The sequence below is a fragment of the Diorhabda sublineata genome, chromosome 10, assembly GCF_026230105.1.
Source record: "Diorhabda sublineata isolate icDioSubl1.1 chromosome 10, icDioSubl1.1, whole genome shotgun sequence".
Lineage (NCBI taxonomy): Eukaryota > Metazoa > Arthropoda > Insecta > Coleoptera > Chrysomelidae > Diorhabda > Diorhabda sublineata.
Genome location: NC_079483.1, coordinates 4658903 through 4683802, shown reverse-complemented (window position 1 = coordinate 4683802; position 24900 = coordinate 4658903). Strand labels below are relative to the sequence as shown.

Below are 24900 nucleotides of genomic sequence, written 5' to 3'. Positions count from 1 at the left end.
ATGAATTTCTGCATATGAACCCGAAACTAAACAATAATCGAGTGTATGGGTCTTTCAAGACGATCCAAATCCAACAAAAGATGTTCGCGCACGATACACTTCGAAGCAATGGTCGCCAGTTTTTTTTCGAAATAATTGAACATTAGAGCAACGTAGAAGGGTCAATTCTGAAAGGTACACCAGCATTTGTTTGCCAGAAGTGTTCGAAAAAGTCAGGGAAACCAATCGCAGAAGACGAATCATTCTCCATCCCAACACTTCAAAACTTTTTTGAACTGTCAAAACATCGAATTGATGAGTCATTCGCCGTTTGGCATCCAGTTATTTCTCCTTATTCCCGTAGATCAAATTTTGCGAGGGAAACGTTTTTCTACACTTAAAGAAGCGGTTGATGCGTTCAAATCAAATGTTTTGGAGGTACCTTGATCGGAACGGAAAAAAATACATCGACAATTGGTTCAAACACAAGCGGAAGTGTATGGATCTTAATGGAGAATATTTTGAATAACAATAAAATCATATCTCAAAATTTAAGTAGCAGCTAGCCTGAACTTAAGGTTGCCAACAGACAGCCGAAGAAATAAAATTGTAACACAGATGTAAAATGGAAGAAAAAGTTACATACCTTCAAATCCTACTGTCCAATTACCGATATACAACCTCGGTGCTTCAATTGCTTCCGTAACGTTTTCTTTGTGAAGTAATAAATTACTTATAATTTGTAAAGCGCTTCCTAAATTGTTTACACCAAACACGTACCTCCTTTCGCAAACATATCGACTATCAGTTATCAAAACTGGCATTCTACTACTCATCTTATTCGAGTAGATGTCTTCTATGTAACCTAAGTGTGTCCTTTCTCCCGAACCAAATAGTTGATATAAACCCCTAGAAGACGAAATGAAATTTGTTTAAAAAGAAATAACAGACAAAAAGAAATGTTTAAAACAGGTTTTTTAGATAAAACAATATCATAAAGTAGTAAGAGAACTTTTGCAACTAATCCCTCAAGGTTATAAAAAATATTAAAGGGAAACTTAGTTCGATCTGGTCAGCGCCTGATCGACATAAAATTTACCTTCCAGCAAGACAACGATTACTCGAAGAGTATTTGAAACAAATGAAAATGGAATTTGTACTTTTTCCGTCATAGTTACTCGACCTCAACCCGATTGAATTGTTGTGGGACAAATTGGACAGCAAACATCGCTGTCTCAGTGCAGAACAGTAATATGTCAAAATATTGACATTTGACATTACTAATTCTGATGAAAGACACCGAACAACGTCAAAGAAACACAGTAATATATGAAAATATTCCATTTTCCTATTTTTTTAAACATTTGTTTTACTCTTACTTCATCCTGAGCTGATGGTTTTGGTGGGTCAACACAATAACAACTCAAAATAATATACTATTTCACCAATAAACACCTTTTAGTTTCTAGAGCAACACTGAAACATCACAAAACATTTACGCTGTTCCAAATTTTGATTATAGTGCAATAGTGTAATATCTCAAAATGTTTTTGTATTTATCAGCTGTTCATTGACATCACCTGTGGTTTGATATTGTTTTTGAAGAGAACTTGTAAAAAAATTGGTAAGGTATTTTGGAAGATTTGTAAAACTTCTGAAAGTGTATTGGATATTAGTTTCCGGAATGAATAGTTTTATTGAAAATCTCAATTTAGCAAGAGCGTATCTAGGGTCTTGACAAAGGGGGTATCATTAGTATTAGGACGAGTCCTCCCCCAAAGACATGGCATTTTAAGCCTTGTACCCACAAAATATAAGTTAATTACGTTTTTTTGACAGCATAATGACCAATTTAACGCAATTTTTACTTTAAATCTCAATTCCTCATCGACTTTGAAACAAAAAACCAAGTTAATTGATCAGGATTTAGGGGAGGGGGTCATGACCCCCCATGACTCACCCCTGGATCCGCGCTTGCAATGTAAGCAGAGGGAAAAATATGCTACAGATATTGTTTGTGGAGGAATCCAAAGCGTTTATTATTTAACAATCCCGAGTGTGTATTTCTTGTTTTTCAGATGAAAAACTGGCTTCAAGTTGAGACTCGACAATTAAATTTTGTTGAAGATGAGACCAGTTCTGAAAGTGGCGCATCTAAATTCAGAAGATCTTTACATTTTAACGTCATATAATAATGAAAATATCACAGCTGATGATGTTTTTTAAAAGGTAAATTTTTGTTTGGTGATACTAATATTGAATTATAAAAAGTCGAGCTTGTTACGGAAGACAACAGTAATAATTAGAAATATGAGTAGCAGGAAGAAGTTAAAACCTATGATCAAGAAGTGAATATAGCAGATGATGACAATAACCTAAATGAGGAAGACGTTTCTGATGAGATTGATGATTACATACCAGATAAAAATGGTAATAGTTCTGATAGCGAGTATGAAGAGAATGAAAACCTTCAACAGCAAATATTGGAGTTGGAACAAGTGCAAGAGGGTCCCCAAGATCAAGAAACTATTGAAATAAACAGGTGAACCCAAAAAATATTGAAAAATGATAAACTTTGGGCAAGAAATGTGAAAAAATTCAAGTGAATCTTATGAAACAAAATCAGGCAACCTAAAGCAGGCTAAAACTGTATAATAGAGTTGTGGAGACAAGTGTCAATGAAAGTGTTCAGAAAATGTTTACTTGAAGTATAGAAAAAACTGTTATCTGTTTTTTTGAACAGAAAAAGAAACTTGATCTCAAAGCTAATGGATGAAGTAAAACCAAAATACTCTTATAAGACAGATGACTCGCACAGATCAACAGAAATAAAGTAAAAGTTTGTAAAAAGATGTTTACTGATACATTATTTATTACCTCAACTTTTTTAACTACTGTAAAACAAAAAGCCGTCATTTACAGGCGTTATTGAGCCAGATCTTAGGGGCAAATATTTGAACCAACCCAAAACAGACCCTCAAATCATCAAATATATAATCGAACATATAAATTCATTTTCTAGAATATAGAGCCACTTGTAGGTCAGATACTAATAGAGAATATATCGACAGAGACTTAAACCATGCATAAATGTAGAGACTCTGTAAAAGAAGCTGCCAAAACAACATGAGTATGAAGAAATACTGACTACAAAATTTAACTTTTCAACCCAAAAAACATCAATGACGGATTTACGTAAAAAAGAAAAAGAACTATTACGAGAAGAAAAGAAACATGATAAGGAAGCAAGCTAGGAAGCAAATTCAAATCTTCAAACACCTAGACAAAGCAATGTGTTGACTCTCCAATAAACAATGACACACTAAACACTCCAACTCTTAGAGTCAAACAATTCCCCCAGGTATAACTATTTTGAAGAAAGCGTCTCTATTGAATTTGTGTGGAGAGAACCTCATTCCACGTCGATAGCATCCTTTTTTTTTTTGAAAATTTGAGAATTTGCACTGTTGGTAAAGTCGACGAAGAATCTGAAGATGATGATGACTAAAGTAATTCAACACACTAAAATCTTGTATACAAAAAATTTGTAAGCCTAATCCTAATTGCTTTTTTAATCCTTTGATATAAGAATACTATTATAAGATTATATTAGTCCTATAAGAAATTAGCACAAATCGAAAATGTTATGTAAAAGTCTAATGCAATAAAGTAACAAAACAAAAAAAAATAATAACAATGCAAAATCATTTTTTTAAAATATCTGGGCATTAGTGTAACAACTCGAAGTACAGTTTTTGTAATAAACATTCTAAACTGGTAATTTTTGCGAATCTTATCGATAAAATAACAAAATTTTTATCGAAAATATACACTGGCGAGCAAAAAATTGAGGTCACCTTAAAATTTCCATGTTCTTTGAAATTTTATGTTCTCAGATAGTATTCGCAAACTGTACCTCATTCCATGTGCTTTTGTAAGCTGTATGTGATACGCTATACTAAAGAAATATGCATTTTTTCTTGGATTCAATGATTTATTCTGAAAAAGCAACAAATTAATATTTTAGACAAAATTCAATATTTTGTTGTTAGGAAAAATATGGAACGGAAAAAATAAAAAATCTTGACGCTAATAACGTGCATTCCCTCCTCTTACATTGATGACTGCTTAATGTCGGCGCGGCATACTTTGAATTAAGTTGCGGATCACAACAATCGATGTTATCCCATTCCTGCAACAGCAATATTCTCAGCTCCTGGGTAGTTCTTGGTGCTGGTGTGTGTCTGCGAATCAGTCGTCCCAACTCGTCCCAGACATGTTCTATGGGATTCATGTCTGGGCTGCGGACTGGCCAGTCAAACCGCCTAATTTCTACCTCATCTAGATACTCCCTGACAATTCTGGCTGTATGTGGTCTAATAAGGCCACGTTCCTCCATAGTCACCATGAAAGGCATAACATGGTTTTCTAGCACCTCCGTAATGTACCCGTGAGAGGTTAGGGAACCATTTTCTATGAAGATCAACTCTGTACGAGCTTGTGTAGTGATTACCGCCCAAACTATAACTGACCCACCGCCAAATGGAAGACGCTCGTCAATGCAAATTTCAGCGTATCATTCCCCAGGTCTTCTCAACACTCTTCGACATCCATCTGACCCAGTGAGGCAAAAACGCGACTCATCTGAGAACAATACCCAGCTCCAGTCATCATCATTCCAACTAACGTGATCTCTGGCAAATGTCAATCTTGCAGTCCGATGCTGGCGTTGTATCGGGGGATCTGTAGCCATTCTTCTGCATGACAGTCCAGCAGCATGAACGATCCATTAACTGACGTTGACATTTCTCACTTCTTCCAACTGATTTCGCCGTGAAACCGCAGTAGCTGTCATATTCCGCAAACTTGTGGACACCAAAAAACGGTCATCTCGTTAAGTGGTAACTCTTTTTCGCCCAGATTCTGGTCTTCTACTGATCACGCCAGTCTCCAGAAAGCGCTGGTATACCCTTTGGAATAGTTAGGTTTTACACAAAGTATCAACAGTAAACTGGAAAGCAGGCAAAGGAAATGTGAATGTTCTATTAGCGCAAAGGCACATTTTTCATCAAAGTCGTACTCTAATACATCGAATGACAGCTGTAAAGTTTCGAAAAAAAATTGCTTTAACGCCTACTAAATTATTCGCAATTTTTGAATTTTACCTGTCTCTAGAAAATAGAAAAAAAAACAGAAGACATAATAATTATTATTACTTACGTAACCAATGAGACGTAATTGTCATCGGTGTCCATTACAGCAATGTTTGATATGGTTCCTTCGTGAAACATTCGATACGTACTATTTTCACTTTTGTGTTGGTAGTACTGAACAACGTCAACTAATTCGTGAGCGTACACTGGGTCACTGAAGACGGTTTCGCTCAGATTCATCGTTTGGAATATATTTAAGGCATCAACTAAGAATTGACCTACAGTAGCATCGGTTTGCGGTACATATATGTCGAAATTCATAAATTTCGTAGCTATCACGGTTTCTATAAGTGCAGTTTCGTTCAATTCCTCTAAATAAGAATGCAAAACTAAAAACAAATTTTTTATAAAAAAAATTTAGTATTATAATGCCCGTAAACAAATAGTTAAAAACGTAGATAAAGAACCCATCATTAAGAATTGTACAGAGTTGTACTTAATATAACGAGCGAATATAATTTCAGTAAAATTAAATACAAAATGAAAAATTTGTTGCCTCAAAATTTTATTTGTAACTAGAGTTAAAGTTACATATCACTTTTTGATGAAAGTTACTCAATTACTGAATATTCTATAAGAATAAAGTGATACTGAGGAATAACTTTTTAACTCTATAGCTATGACAATTTCCTGGAGAATTCGGAAATTATGACTTACCAAGTTTTCCCCTGTGGTTTGCAATACAATTAATCTAAATCACTAGCATCACATTCATCTTCATTATAATCAATTAAAAGTCTATTTAAAACAGATAAATGCTGCAATAATTGATTTTCAACTCTTTTCACGTGATTTATGGCAATTCTCCAATTCTTGGTGCTCATGTTTAAATATTCTTTCATTCACACAACAGAGGAGAATATTAATTGGATTGGTACGGAGGTCCACGCCTGTTTAACCTTTAATCAGATTTCAAGAAGCTCTCGAGGGTCAACAATCACGTATCAAACTAAATGACACATGGATTAATAATATACGATATGCCGATGATAGAACTACGATAGCAGATAACATGAAAGACCTCCAAAGACTCTTGGACATAGTTGGATTACACAATAGGCTAATGGGATTCAATATCAACATAAAAAAGACATCGATTGAATGGGTACCGAAGTTGGGGAGTTGGTTATGTGAAAACTGGTCATCAGACGTAAGGATCAAGTGCCGGATAGAAAAAGTATGCGTGTTTGAGAACTCTGACTTTGTCCTCAACATCAGAATAAGATTCACAAAATTATACGTATGGTTCGTGCTATTATACGATATGGAAAGCTGTACACTAAAAATTAACACCATGAACAGATTTGAGATGTGGATCTATCGAAGAATTTTGAGAGTTCCATGGACCAACGAAGAAATTCTGAGGACAATAAGAAGAGAACGTGAATTGCTGGTACACGATAAAACGTAGGAAAAATAGCATACCTGGGATATGTGATACGGAACTTTAGCTCTGGTCAGGGATAAGAACCAGAGTAGAATCAATTCATACCACCAGACAGTATAAAATGGTCAGTAGTGATCAAAAACACCCATTCATGGATAGCAGAAGAGTATGGAAGTAATATTAAAATAGTTTGACCATTCTTCTTTGCCGTTTCATCTACTGGAGCTATAATATAATCCATTCTTTGTTTTTCACCCCATAGCACATTGATAACCAGTAAATCCAAGTATTTCTTCCAAGTAAAATGTCATGTAACTGTTAGTATTCTTTTCGGAAAGTGACAAGCAACTTTTCTTCACGTGATATGGGCTTAGGATGCCTTTTTGATGGCAGCTTTATTACATATTCCCGCACAAGTTCTACAATATGTTTGAATTGTTCTTGATTGACCCGAAAATATTAAATAAATTAAGTATTGTTGTATTTCAAGTGTTTAATTATCAAAATCTAGAAACATCCTTCTTCCTTCCTCTTCGTAAATAATCGGTGACTTGTTGCTCTGAGTTTTCTTCATATGCGGTCGTCTTCAAGTAAGTTAAGCGTCGCCAAATGTGTGGAATTTATATCCATTTTATATCACATGACTACACGCTAGAGTTAAGTGATCCAAAACGGCCCTTATCACAGCGGTGCACCATTATCAATTTTTTATATTTATTTTATGAACTCTAACCTCATTAACTTTATCATCGCTTTAAATTGTTTGTATTTCATATTTATATATTGTCAACTTCAATTTATAATTATTCAATTATTATTAACGTAACTGTAACCAACTATAAATATCTTTATCTACTTTTATAATTACTATTGTATAAGATAAGAGCTAATATATAAAGAATTTTCTATTTGTCTAGTCAGATTATTGTAACCAAAATTTTAATTTTAATGTATTAAATTCTCAGTTAGCTAAATAAATTGTTTTTAAAAACAAAGTTGGTGAGTTGATTTATTTAAATCTAATACTGTTTGTCGTCTACTGTGTGATCGAGACGTCGTCGTTCGCGTACGAGATTGACCGCTGACGCTATGCCTGGCGTCGATCGGAACGTTTACGCTCAATTCGGACGCCGCATATACCATTTAATAGAAGGCCGCGGCCCAAACAAATACCCGACTATTTCAAATTTGAAGATTCTGTGTTATCTGTGTGACGCGAATTATCTCAACTTTCTAAGGTTTGTTCCTACTTTTTAATCGGGACCGTATATGGAACGGTGATCGGAAGCGTTTACTTTGTGGCCACACTAACGAGAAATGCCATCAATTATCGCGATAATGGACTTTAACCGTAGGTGTAGCAACGATTTAACGCGATAATTTAACAACGGCCTTAACATCGCCGTTTGGCGTTAGGCGATAGCTCAAAGGGCGCTACATCAAAGAGATTTTCGCGGTAATTGATCCCATGAAGCAGCCACACTACGTATTGTCAGTGTGCGTCTTTGAATTACGTACTATGGATCGGAAACTCAAAAGTTTCAAGAGTCGTGGAACGCAAAGTGATTCTTGGCGACGAATAATGGAATTATTACCTTTTAAAACAACTATTGAAGAAATGAAAAAGAAGAAGGAAACCTTAATGGGTTATTATAGAACCCTTTTGAACTTTTTCTTTGTTTCCTTTTTTTCTTCATTCGTTAATGATTCAATAAATTCAAATAATAATCGTGAAATACAGAGCTCTGTCAACGTCCATTTTGTTTCAATTCAACGTAAGTGTAGCCATACGCTTTAGCGCGTTAAAAATTATTGCGCTAATGGGCACATCTTCCAATATCTATTGCAGAAGAACAATCAATATTTCATAAATACGCACGCACTCATACCAAATTAAGAATTGAAAAATAAACCTAACCTAACCTAACAAACCGTCAGTCCACGTGGACTCACATTACTTCCTCTGTTTACCAATGAAAACATCGAATCGTAAGCATAAATGTATTTCTATTGGACGAAACTGGCGTATGTACACAATTTCTTCGAAATATTCCTACCAGACAGTCTGCGATAAACAGTGGCGTGGCTAGGTGAGATTTATTACCTATACCTATCAGCGATCGTAAAAAAGGTTCAAGAAACAAAAAATTGCTTACTGTTATTAAACCCTTGTTAATATGGCAAACGTAAAATCAGAATTACGAAAATGTAATCAGTCTCCAAAACTGAGTAAAGAGGTTGTCGTAAAGAAAGTTGTAGCAACATACCGCCAAGAGCTTTGGAAAAACTGTTGAACATGTTATTAAACCCTTCATAAATCAATCAAATGATGACTTTAGTACAGACGATTCTGATTACCATTATTATTTATAAAGATACTTTGAAATTGAAATATTTTTTTTTCTTTTGTTTTATTCGCAAAGAATTTATTTTCCTGCATGGTTTTTGACTCGACATTTCGTTTTACGGAAAAAAAAAGGAATGGGATATAAAAAGGGCTCGGTTCACGTCTGGTACCCTGTTTAAACCAAACTCACTCACAGGCAGGTACATTTTACTCGTCTATTTACGTTTTATAATTTAATATTCAGTTGTAGCAATTAAAGAGGTAAAATAATGATTTTTTTCCAAGTAAAACCACAATTAAATGCCTCTGTCTAAATAACGGCGTATAATACAGTCCAATTTATAATGATTCAATTGCCTTTCTCACATAAGATATATTTTCAAAAGTATTTATAAAAATAGTAAATTTATAAAATGAGGTATCTACGCCAGTCGTAGATCAAAGGCAAGGGTTTCGAACTACTTTTTAAAACCTGCAATTGATATTGGGAAAACTATAGCTGCCCGGTTGGGGCACGTCATCTCTATTGGACCGAACGAACGAAGTTTGTGAATTTAATTTAAAATTAATAAAATTTTGCTTTTAAAAACGGACTTCAAAGTTCTATAAGTTATTTCGTGGAATTATTTTATAGCTACAGGGAGTTGCATACGCACCTATGATGTTTTAATTTTTGTATACTTACCCGACTCGGACATATTTGCGATATGTTCAAGAGTGGTAGCTAGATCTGATTGTACTAAAAGTTGTCCGGCCTCTAGTGGACCGAATACGTCATAATTTTTTGTTTGTGCTACAGCTTGTACTAATTGTTTTGGTATCAATATACCATTTCTGAAATTTGGAGTCAATTATAATTATTCTTTTTATAGGTTACAGCAAATATATAAGAAGTGTCTCATAAATAATGTCGATTTCTAATAGCTTAGTATAGCCAATCGTATTCTATGTTTTTAGCCTGACGTTCTTCAAGATCTTTGAAACCTTAATAAAATCATTCCGTCCAAAATGTCGTACCGTATTTTATAATAACTGTTAGATTTTACCCTGTAAAGTTATCGAATCGATTCCTTCCTGAGTAGAAAGGCAGCACTGCTGTCACCAGTGTCAAAACGACACAAAGTAAGATTACCTGTTAGCCTCTTAGTGAAGGATGGGTCGTTGGAACCCCAGCGGAAAAAATGTGGGGTTACTACGCTCCCAATGAAAACGCTGTGGTTCGCCAAGGCTTGGACGAGGTGCTCTATGTTGGTTGGTGATTGTAACGAAAATAACAAATTAGTCAAATATCAAAATTATTGCGTTTGCAATATAAATTTGAATATTTTTCGTTTTTTATAACCACAATAGTATTTAAGTGTGTTATTGAACACGACAAAAAGCTACCTAGCCAAATCATAGCTTCAATCAAAAATGGACTTGGTTAACACCATTGGATACAAACTGCGCAGCCAAGGAGACTGGATCCTATTATAGGTGACCTAAATGCCGTAAAAGTACAACGTCAGCTCCGTGAGGTATGAGGAGTGACCATAATTCAGTGGACAGTAAGACGAAGACTGCAGAAAAATAACCTGACCCCCAAAACACCTGCTTCAACGACAAACACGTCTGCGATCATATGAATTGGACGTTCTGTACTGAGACCAGAATATGCCTCCATGGTAGCGACCGAAAAAGGAAAAGACCAATACAGCGATTTGCAGATTGCTGCTTTGAAGATCGGAGTGCTTAAGAAGATGGTTCCTGCATGATATTCATTCGTGGAAATGACCATGTTCACGGAAGAAGAAATTTAACGGCTGATAGATATATCGAGGATAATTTATCTTTATGTATGACAATAAAGGCCGAACACCACCAGAATCGCGCAAGATTACATTGCAGTCGGTTTAATGGGTTATGGAGTGGCCAGCATACAGTCTTGACCTAAATGCGATAGAACATTTATGGGATGAGCTAAAAAGAAGAATTCGAGCTAGACTTCCTAGTCCAAACTTGATCCCAAAGCTTATTATTGCAATAGAAGAAGAATGGATTAACATCCCATAAAAACATTAGCTAACTCGATTAGATCTGTGCCTAATCGTATAAGAGATGTTATTAGGATAAGAAGAAGACCAATTATTAGGAAATTAAGTTTTAAATTGTCAATAACCCTTTTTATGTTAATAATAAAAATTAATTTGCTTAATGCATCATTTTCACTATGTTAAAAGTAGGAAGTTTTCTTGAATTTATACTCACACTAAAGCATATTAAATTGTCTTTCAATCAGCAATTTTTTTTTGATCTGATGAGTAATTTGAAAAAAGTATAATTAAAGTCAAAAGTTTACAGTGGGCGATTCCTATGCACGCAAGTCTATGTCTACTTCGAATTTCCGAATCAAATGCCTTATAAAAATACTATACAATAAAATTAATTAAATTCCTCAATAAACAACAAATTTGACCTACGTCAATTTTCACCTTGGAAGTGAAAAATTCATATCCAGAACAGATGGTATAGTTATTTTCCTAACAAGTGCGGAAAGTGATACTTTCCCGCACTCGACTGCAGTTGTCCCGAACGACGCGGAGTGGAGTTCGGGCAAGCAGTCGCGTGCGGGAAAGGCACTTTACGCATGAGTTAGGAACATTATTTTTTCTACAACCCTATATACAAAAATGTATACCAACCCATTTTTCTAAAATTATTTTATTCCAACAAACATAATAATATACAAAATTTATACAAAACTACAAAAATATAAGTAAAAACTACTAATTATTATAAATATTAATATTGAAAACACAATTTGTTGCATTCTGTAGACTAGTAAGAATTGTCGGCCCAGTGGAGTTATTTGGTTTCAACTGGAAGTTAGATGACGTTGGTGAGGATGGCATCGGTTGCAGGTCGTATAAAGATGTCGATGACGGTGACGGCAACGGTTTTAAGTCATTTGTAGTACAGAGAATTTTATTTGAAATTTTTTTCTTCTGATTCTCGGTGTCCTCCAAATAGCCCTCAGCGACAGTAGTAGACTTCCAGCCACCCAGGCGCTTTAGGTTGGTTATTTCTTCGCCGGAGTCTGCTAGGAACGTTGCCGAAGAACGTCTGAAACTGTGTCCTGTATAACGTTCCGGATTAGGTAGGCGTAAATATGCGGCAATCTCTGCTGGCATCTTACCAAAAGTGTTTACGCCAACACATTGAACTGAGCATTTTTCCATTCTTATAATGAATAAAAAATCGACGGTGTTGAATGGTAGGTGGTCGTAAATCTGCGTACTTTCAAATAGGTTCCATCATTTATTTCTTCAGATAAAACAAATGATCTTGACGAATGATTTTTGGAATCAGAAATTTTTACAACAATTAGGTTGCCTTTATCTTGAATGTTGTCGACAGTGATATTTACAAGCTCGGATCTGCGGAGAGCGCCAGCCAGTGCAACAATGGTACTCACTTTAATCATCAGGTATACCTCATCGGGAGCTAGCATAACCCTGGATATATCTTCTTTGGTAGAAACTTGCGCTTTCTGTGCTCGAAAACCAATATTTTTTTGTTTAAGAAACGACGTTAGCTTATGGAAGTTTCCTATATCCAAATTTTGTTTTATTTTTACTAAACTTTTTACCATCGAATAGCGGGACCATAATGTATTAGATTTCAAAACCTTACTTAGGTCTGAAAAATACGCCAGAAATACCTCTTCCTTATAAGTTTTGGCCCCTTTCTCCTTACACCATGTAACAAAATGGTCGTATTGCTTCTCATACCTTAGTCTGGATTTGGCAGGTAACAGCTCGGAATTAGCTTCATTTGCAGCCTTCAAAATGGCTTCGGGAAGTTCTTCGTCGGATGAATCCATTAATATTATTATATCGGATTTGGTTTAATGTGGTTTAATTTAGAAGATTGTTCTTATTCGGTCACTTCCAAGACGTTTTGACTAGTGCGGGAAAGTGAAAAACTAAAATGCGTGCGGGAAAGTGGGTTAAAACGCACGGTCGTAGAAAAAAGTAATTACATTTTTTTTATATTTCGAACTTATTATCTGACATTTTACAAAAGAAAGCGCGTATAGACGCTACCTAGAATTTCCCGCACATAAATCTTCCGCTTTTCAATTCTTACTACAGAAGGAAATCTATATGGACACTATTTAAGATTTTGCGCTCATAAACACGGATGTATTCATATATCTTGATCCGTATCAAGAATGGTCAGTTTGTATTAGCTGTTAAGCCTGACAAATAACGGAAACCGTTCAAAAAAAAAACTAATCAGTCAATCTGGAAAAAAAATTGATTTCGATTTACTCGAAATTTTTCCTGAGCTTCAAAAAGACTTTCACTGTTTTCGAGACCTTCGCGAAATTTACGGGACATTCCCGGTAGATCGCGGAGCGACTTCATTGGAGGTCCAACTTTCGAGCTGTTCAAAAATTCTCCCTTTTATTGAAGATCCTTTTGCTGTGTTACCTAAGTCTAGTGATAACCAAAACATCGCTTGTTTCGTTTAATTGGAAAATTCTGCGCATTTTTGCAAATACGAGATGTCGGAGAGTGGGAAAAAGTCCGTTTCTGAAATATTGCCGACTGCCGTTCTCAATTGCTCATCCGGTATAACTTAAGTCGAAAACCCGACATTACTTATAAGACACTTTCTGTAATAACAATAAAATTACCTTGCCAAATTAACAGCTGGATATATTAAATCGCGCCATGGTAAAAACCCAAATTTTTTATGTATATATGCCAAACCCAGTACACTGGTTGGTAGATGCTTTGACTCAACTATGTTGTGAGAAAAAGTAATCACAACAGGCGGGTTCTTTTTCCTGTGGTTATAAATCAATATTTGGCCCTCTCTTAAACAAAAAAATAACTATACATGCGCCATACTTCCGTTTCCGCACGATTTCAGATCATAATAAAAACCGTTAGCTTAGCGTTTTTGAAAAAAATTTCAATTCTTTTAGAAGTATCACAAACCATTATTATTCTCTTCAAAACATCGACATTGCTTGCAATTGTTAACAAAATTTCAGCTTTTTTAGGCACATGATAAATTATACCAAATTTTGAATGTACTAGTGCCACCAAACACAAAAACAGAGGTCGCCATAAATCAGAAAACCAATTTGCATTAAGAGAAAAAAATTGCAACGTTTAAATTAAAATATGGAACGAAATTAAAAAAGGGATTCTAAAAAGGATTACTGCAATTGTTTTCAAATTATTCCCATCTTAACACGTTGAGTTTTAGTGCGATCCATAGGCCCGCAACTGAACTTTCCCCTCAACCCACGTCATATTTTATTCCAAACCTCCTTTGCGGCCCAAGGGACCGTATTTAAATACATTTTACAGTTAGGTTTGATCGTCCTGGGTCCTTGGAGCATTACCCTACACTTGGTTTATTTGATTTTGTTTTAGTTTTCATATTTTATCATGTTTTCTTCGACATAATTCAAATAATAATTGATTACATTTGTGCTTTGCTTCACATTATCTGTACCTATTTTAGTTGATTTTATTTTTAAGGATATAAAAAACATGACGAAAAACATATAGATATGACATGGAAAAATTGTTGTTACAATCTGAATTACTTATATTTTTCGCAAAATACTGATTACATGGAAGATCATGAGAAATACAGGATATGGGAAGACTATGTAGAAAAACTTTTTGACGACAATAGATCAGACCAGACCAGAGAACTCGATGCAGAAGAATGTCTAACTGGACCTTCTATTACCAAAGAAGAGGTAGAAAAGGCTGTACTAGTCGCTAAAAACAATAAAGTAGCTGGTCCAGATGAAATACCATCAGAAATACTGAAACTACTGGACGAAAGGGGCATTAGAGTGCTCCACAAGCTGTTCAACAAGATATATGATACTGGTCATTACCCTGAACAGTGGCTATCTTCAATTTTTATTCCTATCCCAAAAAAATCGAACGCAAGAAAGTGTGAAGATCATAGGCTAATTAGCCTTATGAGCCACTCCCTAAAAATATTCCTAAGAATAATACATCAGAGATCATATAGAAAATGTGAAATAATATAAGCGACTCACAATTTGGATTTAGAGAGGGGTTAGGTACAAGAGAGGCAATAGTCGCAACACAGGACCTTGTACAGAACTGCTATGACCAAAGAAAAAATGTTTGTCTATGCTTCATAGACTACGAAAAAGCTTTCGATAAAGTTCAACATCACAAACTTATGCAGCTCCTTAAAAAATTGGATTTGGACGAAAAAGACATTCGTTGTATCGAAAATCTGTACTGGCACCAAAAAGCGCAAGTCAAAGTAAATCATGGTCTAACTGAGCAAGTTCGGATTCGCAGAGGAGTACGTCAAGGTTGTATATTGTCGCCGCTCCTGTTTAATATATACTCTGAAGCCATCTTTCGAGAGTCACTTGAAGATAGAGACATTGGGATCAAAGTCAATGGAGTCTGGGTCAACAACATACGTTACGCCGATGACACAGTAGGTACTGATTACAGATAATATAGATGACCTACAACAACTAATTAATATAGTAGGCGGACATAGCCAAACATGGGATTATACATCAACATCATAAAAACTAAATTCATGATTATCACTAGGGAAGCGAATACGTTTAGAAAATCTAGAGTAACATATAACGGAAAACCTATAGAATAGGTAGAAAAATTTAAATATCTAGAACCATGGCTCTATGAAGAATGGTCGTCGGACGGTGAAATAAAATTCTGAATTGAACAAGCTCGAAGTACATTCATAAAATTTAAAAATGTATTTACATGTACCGACTTTGATCTTGATCTTAGACTGAGACTTGTGCGGTGCTACGTTTGGTCAGTACTTCTTAACGGGGTGGAGGGCTGGACCCTTAAGGAAAAAATATCAACAAGTTAGAGGCATTCGAAATGTGGGTATATCGTAGAATCCTGAAGATACCATGGACTGCCAAAGTGAGGAATGAGGATATTCTCAGGCGTATCAATAAAGACCGTGAACTCTTTAACATCGTGAAGAAACGAAAGATTGCATATCTTGGCCATATAATGCGAGGCCATAAATATCAATTCCTTCAGCTGATAGTTCAGGGGAGGATTGAAGGTAAGAAAGGATTGGGACGGAAGAGGATGTCATGGTTACGGAACGTGAGGCAATGGACGAGTGTACAAGATATTTAGACATTGATCCATACCGCTAGAGATAGAGAAGCCATGAAAAATGAAGTCGCGAACATCCATTAATGGATAAGCATTAAAAGAAGAATAATGTGGTTTTCCAAAACAAACACTACAATAAGTAATCCCTTTTTTTACTATGAATTTTACAATTTTTTTTACTGTACTCTACACCCTCTCTTCTCACCTTTTGACTTAGACCTACTTTTTTTCACTAAGCAATAGGTTTCTTTAGTTTTGGCGTGTCTTGATAATCAACATCAAAAGTTTCTTTCTTCAGTAACTTCTTTGCTACATTTACAAAATCAGTAAATGTTATATTTTCTTTTTTGTTATTCTTTTATAAAGAATATTATGGCCATTTATCATTTCTGTGACAAATAACAGCTCAATAGCAATTTTCCTATACCAGATCAACGTTCTTCTCAAAAAGTGTTGTAACTTGTTTAGATAGATATATAGAAGATTTGTCATCGTTATAGTCGACTACGGTTCGAGGCTTTACAACCACTCCTGATCGTCTGTCAATGCTTACTGTTTGATAAGCATGCTTTGTAGAAAGTATCAACACCTCATGCTCTAGGCCCTGGGACCTATGAACCACATACAAATAACATCATTTTTTCGCACTGTTTAACAAAATAAAATGATGTTTTTTTCTGTTTTTCCTTGGATCTATACCACATATGGACCCAGAGAAAAGTTTATCAATTTTGGTTGGGGCTCAACGTGTTAATCAACGGCAACGTTTATCAACGGAGAGGCATGGCAGGCGAAGCATGTCAAGCTGTCCGTGAAGTGTTCGTTTGCCTATCCATCCAAATGACGGATGTTTGCGAGTATTGGATCGTTGTACATTTGTCAAAACCTCAAAAAAGTACGAACCCACGAGACCTACCGCATGGATACTTGCCCACACACACAATCCGAGCGAGTTTAATTCTTCGTCAATGAAGACGTGGGGATTCTGTCGACGCAGTTATGCCGATTGACCGTACCGTTTTGCTGGAAGGTTGTTTCATCCTACCATAAAATGAAATACTGTAACTGCGGATCATACTGATTGCATCAGAGGTACCACTCGCAAAATTTCAATTTGCGATTGAAATCATCGCCGTGAAGTGCGTGGAAGAGACTTATGAGCGTTGTCTGACTTATAACGACCTCTGTATGTAAATGAAAAAAAAATGATACGTCAAGTTTCCTTCTGACATTTAAACATGTATTTTCGTAAAAGTACAAGCGTTAGCTACATATAAAATACTTAAATTTGTATGAAATTTTTGTATTTTTCTAATTTTCATTAAAGTTTTTATCCACCGTATAATTTGGGTAATACACAACGAGTAAACTCTATTTTACTCGATTCGTTTTTTCTGGATATTCAAAAGATGAGATTCAAAAGTGAAAGTAGAACACCACTTGCTGACTTCCCTGTCCAATCTGTCCTACAACAACGCAATCGTGTTTAGGTTGGGCAAATGTGACGGCCATATCATTACTTTCAGTACATTCTTCCTCTCCCATTCTTTCAAATACTATTTGCACAACTTCGAGGATTGCTTGGTATCATTTGTCATACTGGAAGGTAAATGTTTTGCCGATTAAGCGATTCATTGATCTCCTTTACTGATCAATAATTATATAATATATTTAGGCCACCCTAAAAGTTTTCTATCGAAAAAATTTCTGGTGGTGGTATATTTTGTTATACGGTACGTCGATGTATTTCTAAATCGGCGGTTACTTTTGCCTGGATCATGAAGGCACGAAGTTCAACTGATAGTTCCTTGGTTTTGCTCATTATAAAACTTACAAGTCCGAATTTGCGAGAACGAAAACAATTCGTATACGAACTTAACAAAAAGATGTCTTGGCACAAAAAGTTATGTTTGGTAGAGTGTAGCCGTTGAAATATTTCTTTTTATTCAAGTAGGTACAACACACTGTAGATGATTGAATAAAAGTTAATACGTACGCATCTAAACTTGTGAGATGAGGTGTGGCAACGTTGAGACAAAAAGCCGTCGCTATGGCAGCATCTATTGAATTCCCTTCATTTTTTAGTACGGACGTTCCTATTTTGGAACATTCCAAACTGTCAGAAGCGACGCTACCATGAGGGACAACCTGAGATGAATATTTTATATAAGAATACGATAACACGTTAAATTTTTCTTGCGTAATAGAAGGGATGGTTAGCAAGAATACATAATAAATTAGAAAAGTAATCAATACATTTTTGAGAATTTGAATTTGTAAAAACACAACACGCCGTACATTATATTTCTGGCACAAGTATGATAAGCCACCCCACGACGATCATCATTAAACTCTATACATTGACTAAAATATTTACTTCCGGAGTAACCGGAAGTGGCCATTATCTCAGGAAGTCTAACAGATATCGAACCATGGATAACTTTGTTCGTTAGATCTCATCAAGATCTATCTGTGTGTGAAAATTCATGATGATTGACGCATCCGTAGTAGAGTTTCTTTGAAAAAAGTATGCAAATGCATTATTTTCACGAAATATCAATAGATTAGGTTAGGTTAGGTTGGGTTAGGATAGGTTAGATTAGGTTGTGTTAGAGATTGAAATAGTAAACAAAAATAATTTGCTTAAATCAAATATTTTAATTGTACTTGAATCTATAATTTTTACATTTGAAAATATTGTTTTTATTTCTTCTATTAATGAATTGAATGGATATATTTTTGGTTCAGATTTACCGACATTCTCGTCGCCTTGTATATTCTATGATTATGTCCTCCCAATCTGCTGAAGGCACATGCCTATCGCGGAAGAATGCAGATTTGACATATTCACATCGGCGTTGCTATATCTCAAAATATAAGTAGCAACCCTCGAAGTAGTTGTTGCTTTTTTATATATAATTGACATTAAATCGATGTCGGTCATTCGATTTTGTAAGAAGTCAATTTGTTTCCGACATTTATTTTTGCTTGTGTTGCGATAAATCGTGGGAAACATTATGCCACTAGTATGTCGTATAACAATACAAAGAGCACGACTCTTCCTAATAGGGCTCGGTGGGTAATATGAAAAGTAAAAAGCTAAAGATGTGGTGTTCTAATAAAATTCGTTCCGCGTTTACTATGGATTACAGAGCCCGGAAGTCTCACTCATCGCAGGAAATCATATATTAAATGTATTTTAGGAATTCTCGATTGAGTTTAAAGAAGTTCTAGAGGTTTTAGGAATGCGGATTTCCGTTGTGCGAATCCAAAGACTTTCTATTTGTATACAAAACTGAATTTAACGTATATAACTATCTAGATATGAATCCCGCCATCAGAAACAAATATAATGGCTACTTCCGGTTATTCCGGAAGTAAATGTTTCCGATATGATAAATCGATTTCTCGTATTATCAATAGTCTACGTATAGAGTTTCATGATGATCGTTGTGGGGTGACTTATCATACTCTTATTATATTTCTAAAAAGAACAATGGCAACAATGTAAATGCGTTTATAAGATAGATTTTTTTAGTTGTATGATAATTCTAAACAAACAAGGTGTTTCCAAAAATGTCTTTAGGTTTTTAACCCCCGTTGGTGTAAAAAATGTTACGAAGAAAATATTTTTACAACTTTTGTTGATTATGATTATAAATAGTCCAGTCATTTTAGGTGGTTGGCCTCGGAAAATCGACATACCCAATATGTTACCTCGTGAAAACTTGTATTTTAGCATCCCAAAACTATTCTCCAGATTCATATGTAATTGGGTGGTCGCAAGTTTTAAAGTCAAGGGCCTAAGGTCACAAAAATTGACATTTTTTACAAATATATCGTTTTCTATGAGTTTTATGCTATTTGTATTTATAATCAATATTGTAGAGAATTTAATTTAATTTAATTGTATTTAACATTAATTAAAATACTGGAAATTTATAAAACACTTAGTTTCAAAATCACATATTGCATTTAAAAATCTATTATACAGTTTTTTGTATATAACTATATGACCTATAATTTTCGTCTAAGGTATTTTCATGATAAAACCCACCGTTTTGCTGATAATCGCGAAAAACTCATTTTTTTGACCTTTGACCTTGAATAAAATGTTTTCCACACACGGAAATGATAGGGAACATTCAAATTCTATTTTCAATAGTATTTTAAACAATTGATGACTGATTTTCAGCTAGATGGGAATTTATGTAGCTTCACTCTTATTTTTTGATCTAATTTGACCGGATTATAGCCATAATCCAAAGGATTGAAAGGCTTGACGAAGATGATGATGAAGTTCGTTTTGCATATTCGTTTTCACTGTCCTAAGTCGGAAGATACTGATTCATTTTTCGACAAAACTGTCACAACTCGACCGTTTTCTAACCACTTTTGAAACAAAACGGAAAGTGCTTATATAAAAACAGAAACACAGTTATTTGGAATCTTAATTAACAAATAATGTTAAAGTGAATTTTCCCGCATTAATCACTTTTCGAGTTGTGCCAGTTTTCTTCCAAAGTAACGATACGGTAGAAGTATGTAAAGTTCCTCATGGCTCACCCCGTGTAAGTTTTTATCGAATTTAAAAAATAAAACAAACAACCAGTTACGTCGAATTTAAATAATCAATTATCGCAAACAAATTAAATAAAACATTACCTGATAATCACCATAATAAATTTGAATAATGAGTGCAACAGTAATAATAACTGTTAATGTACCGAAAGCCACATTGACATATTTCGATCCGCTAATCCAATCGTCTTCGCCGCAACTGTACCATTTCTTGTTGACTTTACCTTTCTTTAAAGGAATATCTTCTCTAGTCACTATAATAAATTTTATTTATATCAACTGTAATTATATTAAAAGTGTTATATTTTCGCATACCTACGGTATCCGACATTTTAGAAAAATAACAGATGCATGTGAATACTACTTGAATCAACACGCACGAATCATGAAAATATTGAAAGAAAAGGTAATGTATACACTGTATACATTTAGTTATACTTTCACGGTCTTTGATTTACTGAAAGGTAAAGAGAGGTAAATGTGTTACGATGATTCAAGCAATCCATAAACATTCCTCAGAGAGCATAGGCGTAGTCGATTAAACGTAGACGTGCTGTTTGACCTTCAACTCTTATTTAAAACGTTGCACTGGGGCAAAAAAGTCCGATACCTTGCAATAAATTTAAAAAATAACTAGCAAAAAAGATTATTTTTCACAATTTTTGATAAAACCAATATCCCCTTCTTTATAACACAGGTAAATGTTATCATTAATCCCAAGCGTTTACTACCCTTCCCTGTACTAAAGTCAGTTTTCTACGGATTGTTTACAGGGTCCTTTACGACGATCTGAATCGATATGTATATGTGGGAAAATACTGCGAATAGTATTCTGAAAATTTGCTTGCATTGGTTTTCCGAAATGATCGTTTCAGGAATACAATTTCAGTTTTCTTAAACTCAAAGTAGACCTAAACTAGAATCTACGCGAAATTTCATATATATAAGGGTTAGTATGCCTAAAGTCCACCATTTTTGAATTATTTCACATTTTCAAAATTTTTGTACACATGCAGCCCTCCACTAAAAAATATATTTCTAAGCTTAAGTGAGTCAGGTCTAATATTTTTGGGATTTGGACAAATAACACTTACAGCTTTCAAAATCTGTGAAAACCTTCCGAATTTCGCTGTCTAAAAACTTAATTTTTTCAAATAGCAACCCTCATTTTTCTCTTTACCATTTAAAGCGTAGAATCCCAATGGTAAAGAGAAATATGGGGGTTGTCGTTTGAAGAAATTAAGTTTTTAGACAGCGAAATTCGGCACCATTTTCTGAACACCCTATATAAATTTTTGTCAAGGTTTTCACAGATTTTGAAAGCTGTAAGGGTTAATTGTCCAAATCCAAAAAATATTAGACCTGACGCACTTAAACTTAGAAATATAATTTTTTCAGTGGAGGGTTGCATGTGTCCAAAAATTTCGAAAATGTGAAATAATTAAAAAATGGTGGGTAATTATACACTTTCACAGTCACCTGGTTTTTTGGGTCTAGAAAATCGAAAAATGGATGGATTTTAATGATCTTGGTCTCAAAATGTTCCATTTTACGGCGGATTTATAAAAAAAATTAGTAGAAATAGCTGGAATGAAAATTTCTCATAGTTTTACTGTTTTAAATCATAAAAAAAAAGGTTTTGCAAAATAATCCTTTACAAAAAATTATCTCATTATCAGATAAAGTTCTTATATTTTTTTTGTATTCTACATAAATTAATAAACAGTTTAAAAAAAATCCAAAAAGAATGATTTTTTCAGTTTTTATAGCTTAAAATGAAATCGATGGAAAACAATCAATTTTCGTGAATAGTTTCGTACTATATTCTTCAATGTTAATAGTTTTTGGACCATTAAAAATCGAAAAATAGATAAATTTTATAATTTTGGTCTCAAAATGTTCCATTTTACGACGAATTTATGAAAAACACGGGGGTAGTGGCTGAACTTGCGGTTTTTAATAGTTTTAAACCTTAAATAGTAGAAAAACTTTTTTTTTTTCAAAATATTCATTTTTTTATGTAAATTGCGAAAAAAAAATATACGAACTTGATTCCACGACGTTAGAAACAGTTACGTAGGATTATATGTAGAAAGTCATTTTTTTGCATTTAAAGTCATGAAACTGTAAAAAATATTTATTTTTTTTAATTTTCGTATTTTTTTTATAAATCCGCCGAAAAATGAAACATTTTGGGACCAAGATCATTCAAATCCATCCATTTTTCGATTTTCTAGAGCCAACCTAACCTAACCTAACCAAAAAACCAGGTGACCGCGAAAGTGTATAATTACCATAATTTTTTGTAAAGGATTATTTTACAAAACCGTTTTTTTACGATTTAAAACAGTAAAACTATGAGAAATTTTCATTCCAGCTATTTCTACTAATTTTTTTTATAAATCCGCCGTAAAATGGAACATTTTGAGACCAAGATCATTAAAATCCATTTTTCGATTTTCTAGAGCCAAAAAACCAGGTGACCGTGAAAGTGTATAATTACTAAATGATGGACTTTAGGCATACTATCCCTTATATATATGAAATTTCGCGTAGATTCTAAAAATTTAATAAAAACCATAGCGTTCCGCTCAAAATAACGAAGTTTGGGTCCACTTCCGGTATAACCGGAAGTTTCAGAAAACTGAAATTATTTTAGCTGAAACGAGCATTTCGGAAAACTCATGCAAGGAAAATTTCAGAACACTAGTCCTAATACATACATTCCCGTACACATATCGATTCAGCTCGTCGTGAAGGACCCTGTACGTGTACTGTTATAGATTTGATTTTCTTTTTTTTTGTGTGGATTTAAAACTATATTTTCATAATTTCTGTTTGAATTTCAACATAGAACCTTCGGCTTCAGGTATGTAACAACAAGTTTATGTATTTAGTTAATATTATTTAAAACAAAATAAAACAATAAGCTTTTAGTTGCGTTTCAATATAGTCCAAGCTTTCAAATAATTTAATTTAAAATTGGTATTATTTTATCTTTTCAAAATTGGTTGGATTTCTTGCTCTTTTCTTTAAAAAAAATTTTTGTCTGTGTATTGATGAAATGAGATATTGCAAGAATAATATTTTAATTTTATCATTATTTTATTTCAGGACGGAAATCAAAACCATGTTTATTTCAAGGAGAGAACTTTTTAATATCCTCAGAATTTCAAATAAAAATGAAATTGATGAACAATTTGATTATTTAAAAGACGAAATAATGAGGCGAACGAAATGTAAAAGTGAAGAGCTTTTAAAGCGCTTAAATAAAACTTTATCATATTTCAAATCACAGTTTAAATCGCGCTGTATGAAAGCGTTCAGGAAAGAAAAAGGTTTTTCAAAAATAATGGCTTGATGCATCAATTTCATTTACAATAAAAGAAGATGTAGAGCAGTCAACTCGCGGGCCGCTTCCGGCCCCTGGGCCGTATCAATAAGGCCCGCGATCGTAATGTGTCACAGAAAGAAGAATCATGTTTTTTAGAGCTTTTAAACTTCATTCGATTCCTCTACGGTTGATTTAAATACTCGTACTCTCAACTCTACGGATGTTTATAAGTAATTTCTAAACAAGCGAGAGAGAAAGACAGTATCGCTATCTATCAGCAGCAAGCGGAAATATCTTTGTCGAGAACGAAAGAATTTTCCGCGCCTTCGAGTCTAGACTAGAACCTTCCTTAACCATATAAAACGAGTGCATCGGCGCGACGTGAGTCGGTTGAGTCGAGTAATCGAAGCGATACGGTTGAACGAGGATTTTAATTGTACTGCGAAGTAATGAAAAAATAAGAATCGACACATTTTCATCTATTTAATCTAAACTTTAAGGTGAATAATCCTGCTGATGCCCTGAAATCAAGTTTTATTATTGCATTAGAAATCGCGAAAAGATCAAAAACTTTCAACGATGGTGATTTGTTTAAAGACTGTATGTTGAAAGTTGCCGATGTTTCATTTCCATCTCAAAAGTCAATAATTCAAGATATTTCGCTCTCAATACAAACTGTTGCTTCGAGAATAAATGATTTATCTCAAAATTTGATTCTTCAACTGAAGGAGAAAATTTACAAACTTTTCACTGGCTGTTGACGAGACCACTGATACTGTTGATACAGCTCAACTTGCTGGTTTTTATACGAGGCATTAACAGTAATTTTGAAATAACTGAAGAACTATTAAAGTGCGTGCATTGACAGGTATTACAACAGCAAATGA

The 24900-nt window shown here is 34.3% G+C and overlaps 1 protein-coding gene across 2 annotated transcripts in view; it reads right to left on the bottom strand.

Annotated features, from left to right (window-relative positions):
* The window catches only part of LOC130449455 (glutathione hydrolase 7-like), a 30708-nt gene that overhangs the window by 2590 nt on the left and 3218 nt on the right, over positions 1-24900 (bottom strand). Inside the window, exons 1-7 of one of the 2 annotated variants that reach the window (XM_056787274.1) lie at positions 20995-21145; positions 20764-20933; positions 18095-18246; positions 13608-13790; positions 9612-9760; positions 5200-5521; positions 626-888 (exon numbers count right to left, since the gene is read on the bottom strand). In XM_056787274.1, the coding sequence (XP_056643252.1) occupies positions 626-888; positions 5200-5521; positions 9612-9760; positions 13608-13790; positions 18095-18246; positions 20764-20933; positions 20995-21010 (1255 nt within the window). In that variant the 5' untranslated portion in view covers positions 21011-21145. Of the gene's footprint in view, positions 1-625; positions 889-5199; positions 5522-9611; positions 9761-13607; positions 13791-18094; positions 18247-20763; positions 20934-20994; positions 21146-24900 lie in introns of those variants that run through there. The other variant, XM_056787273.1, reaches the window with a different exon arrangement.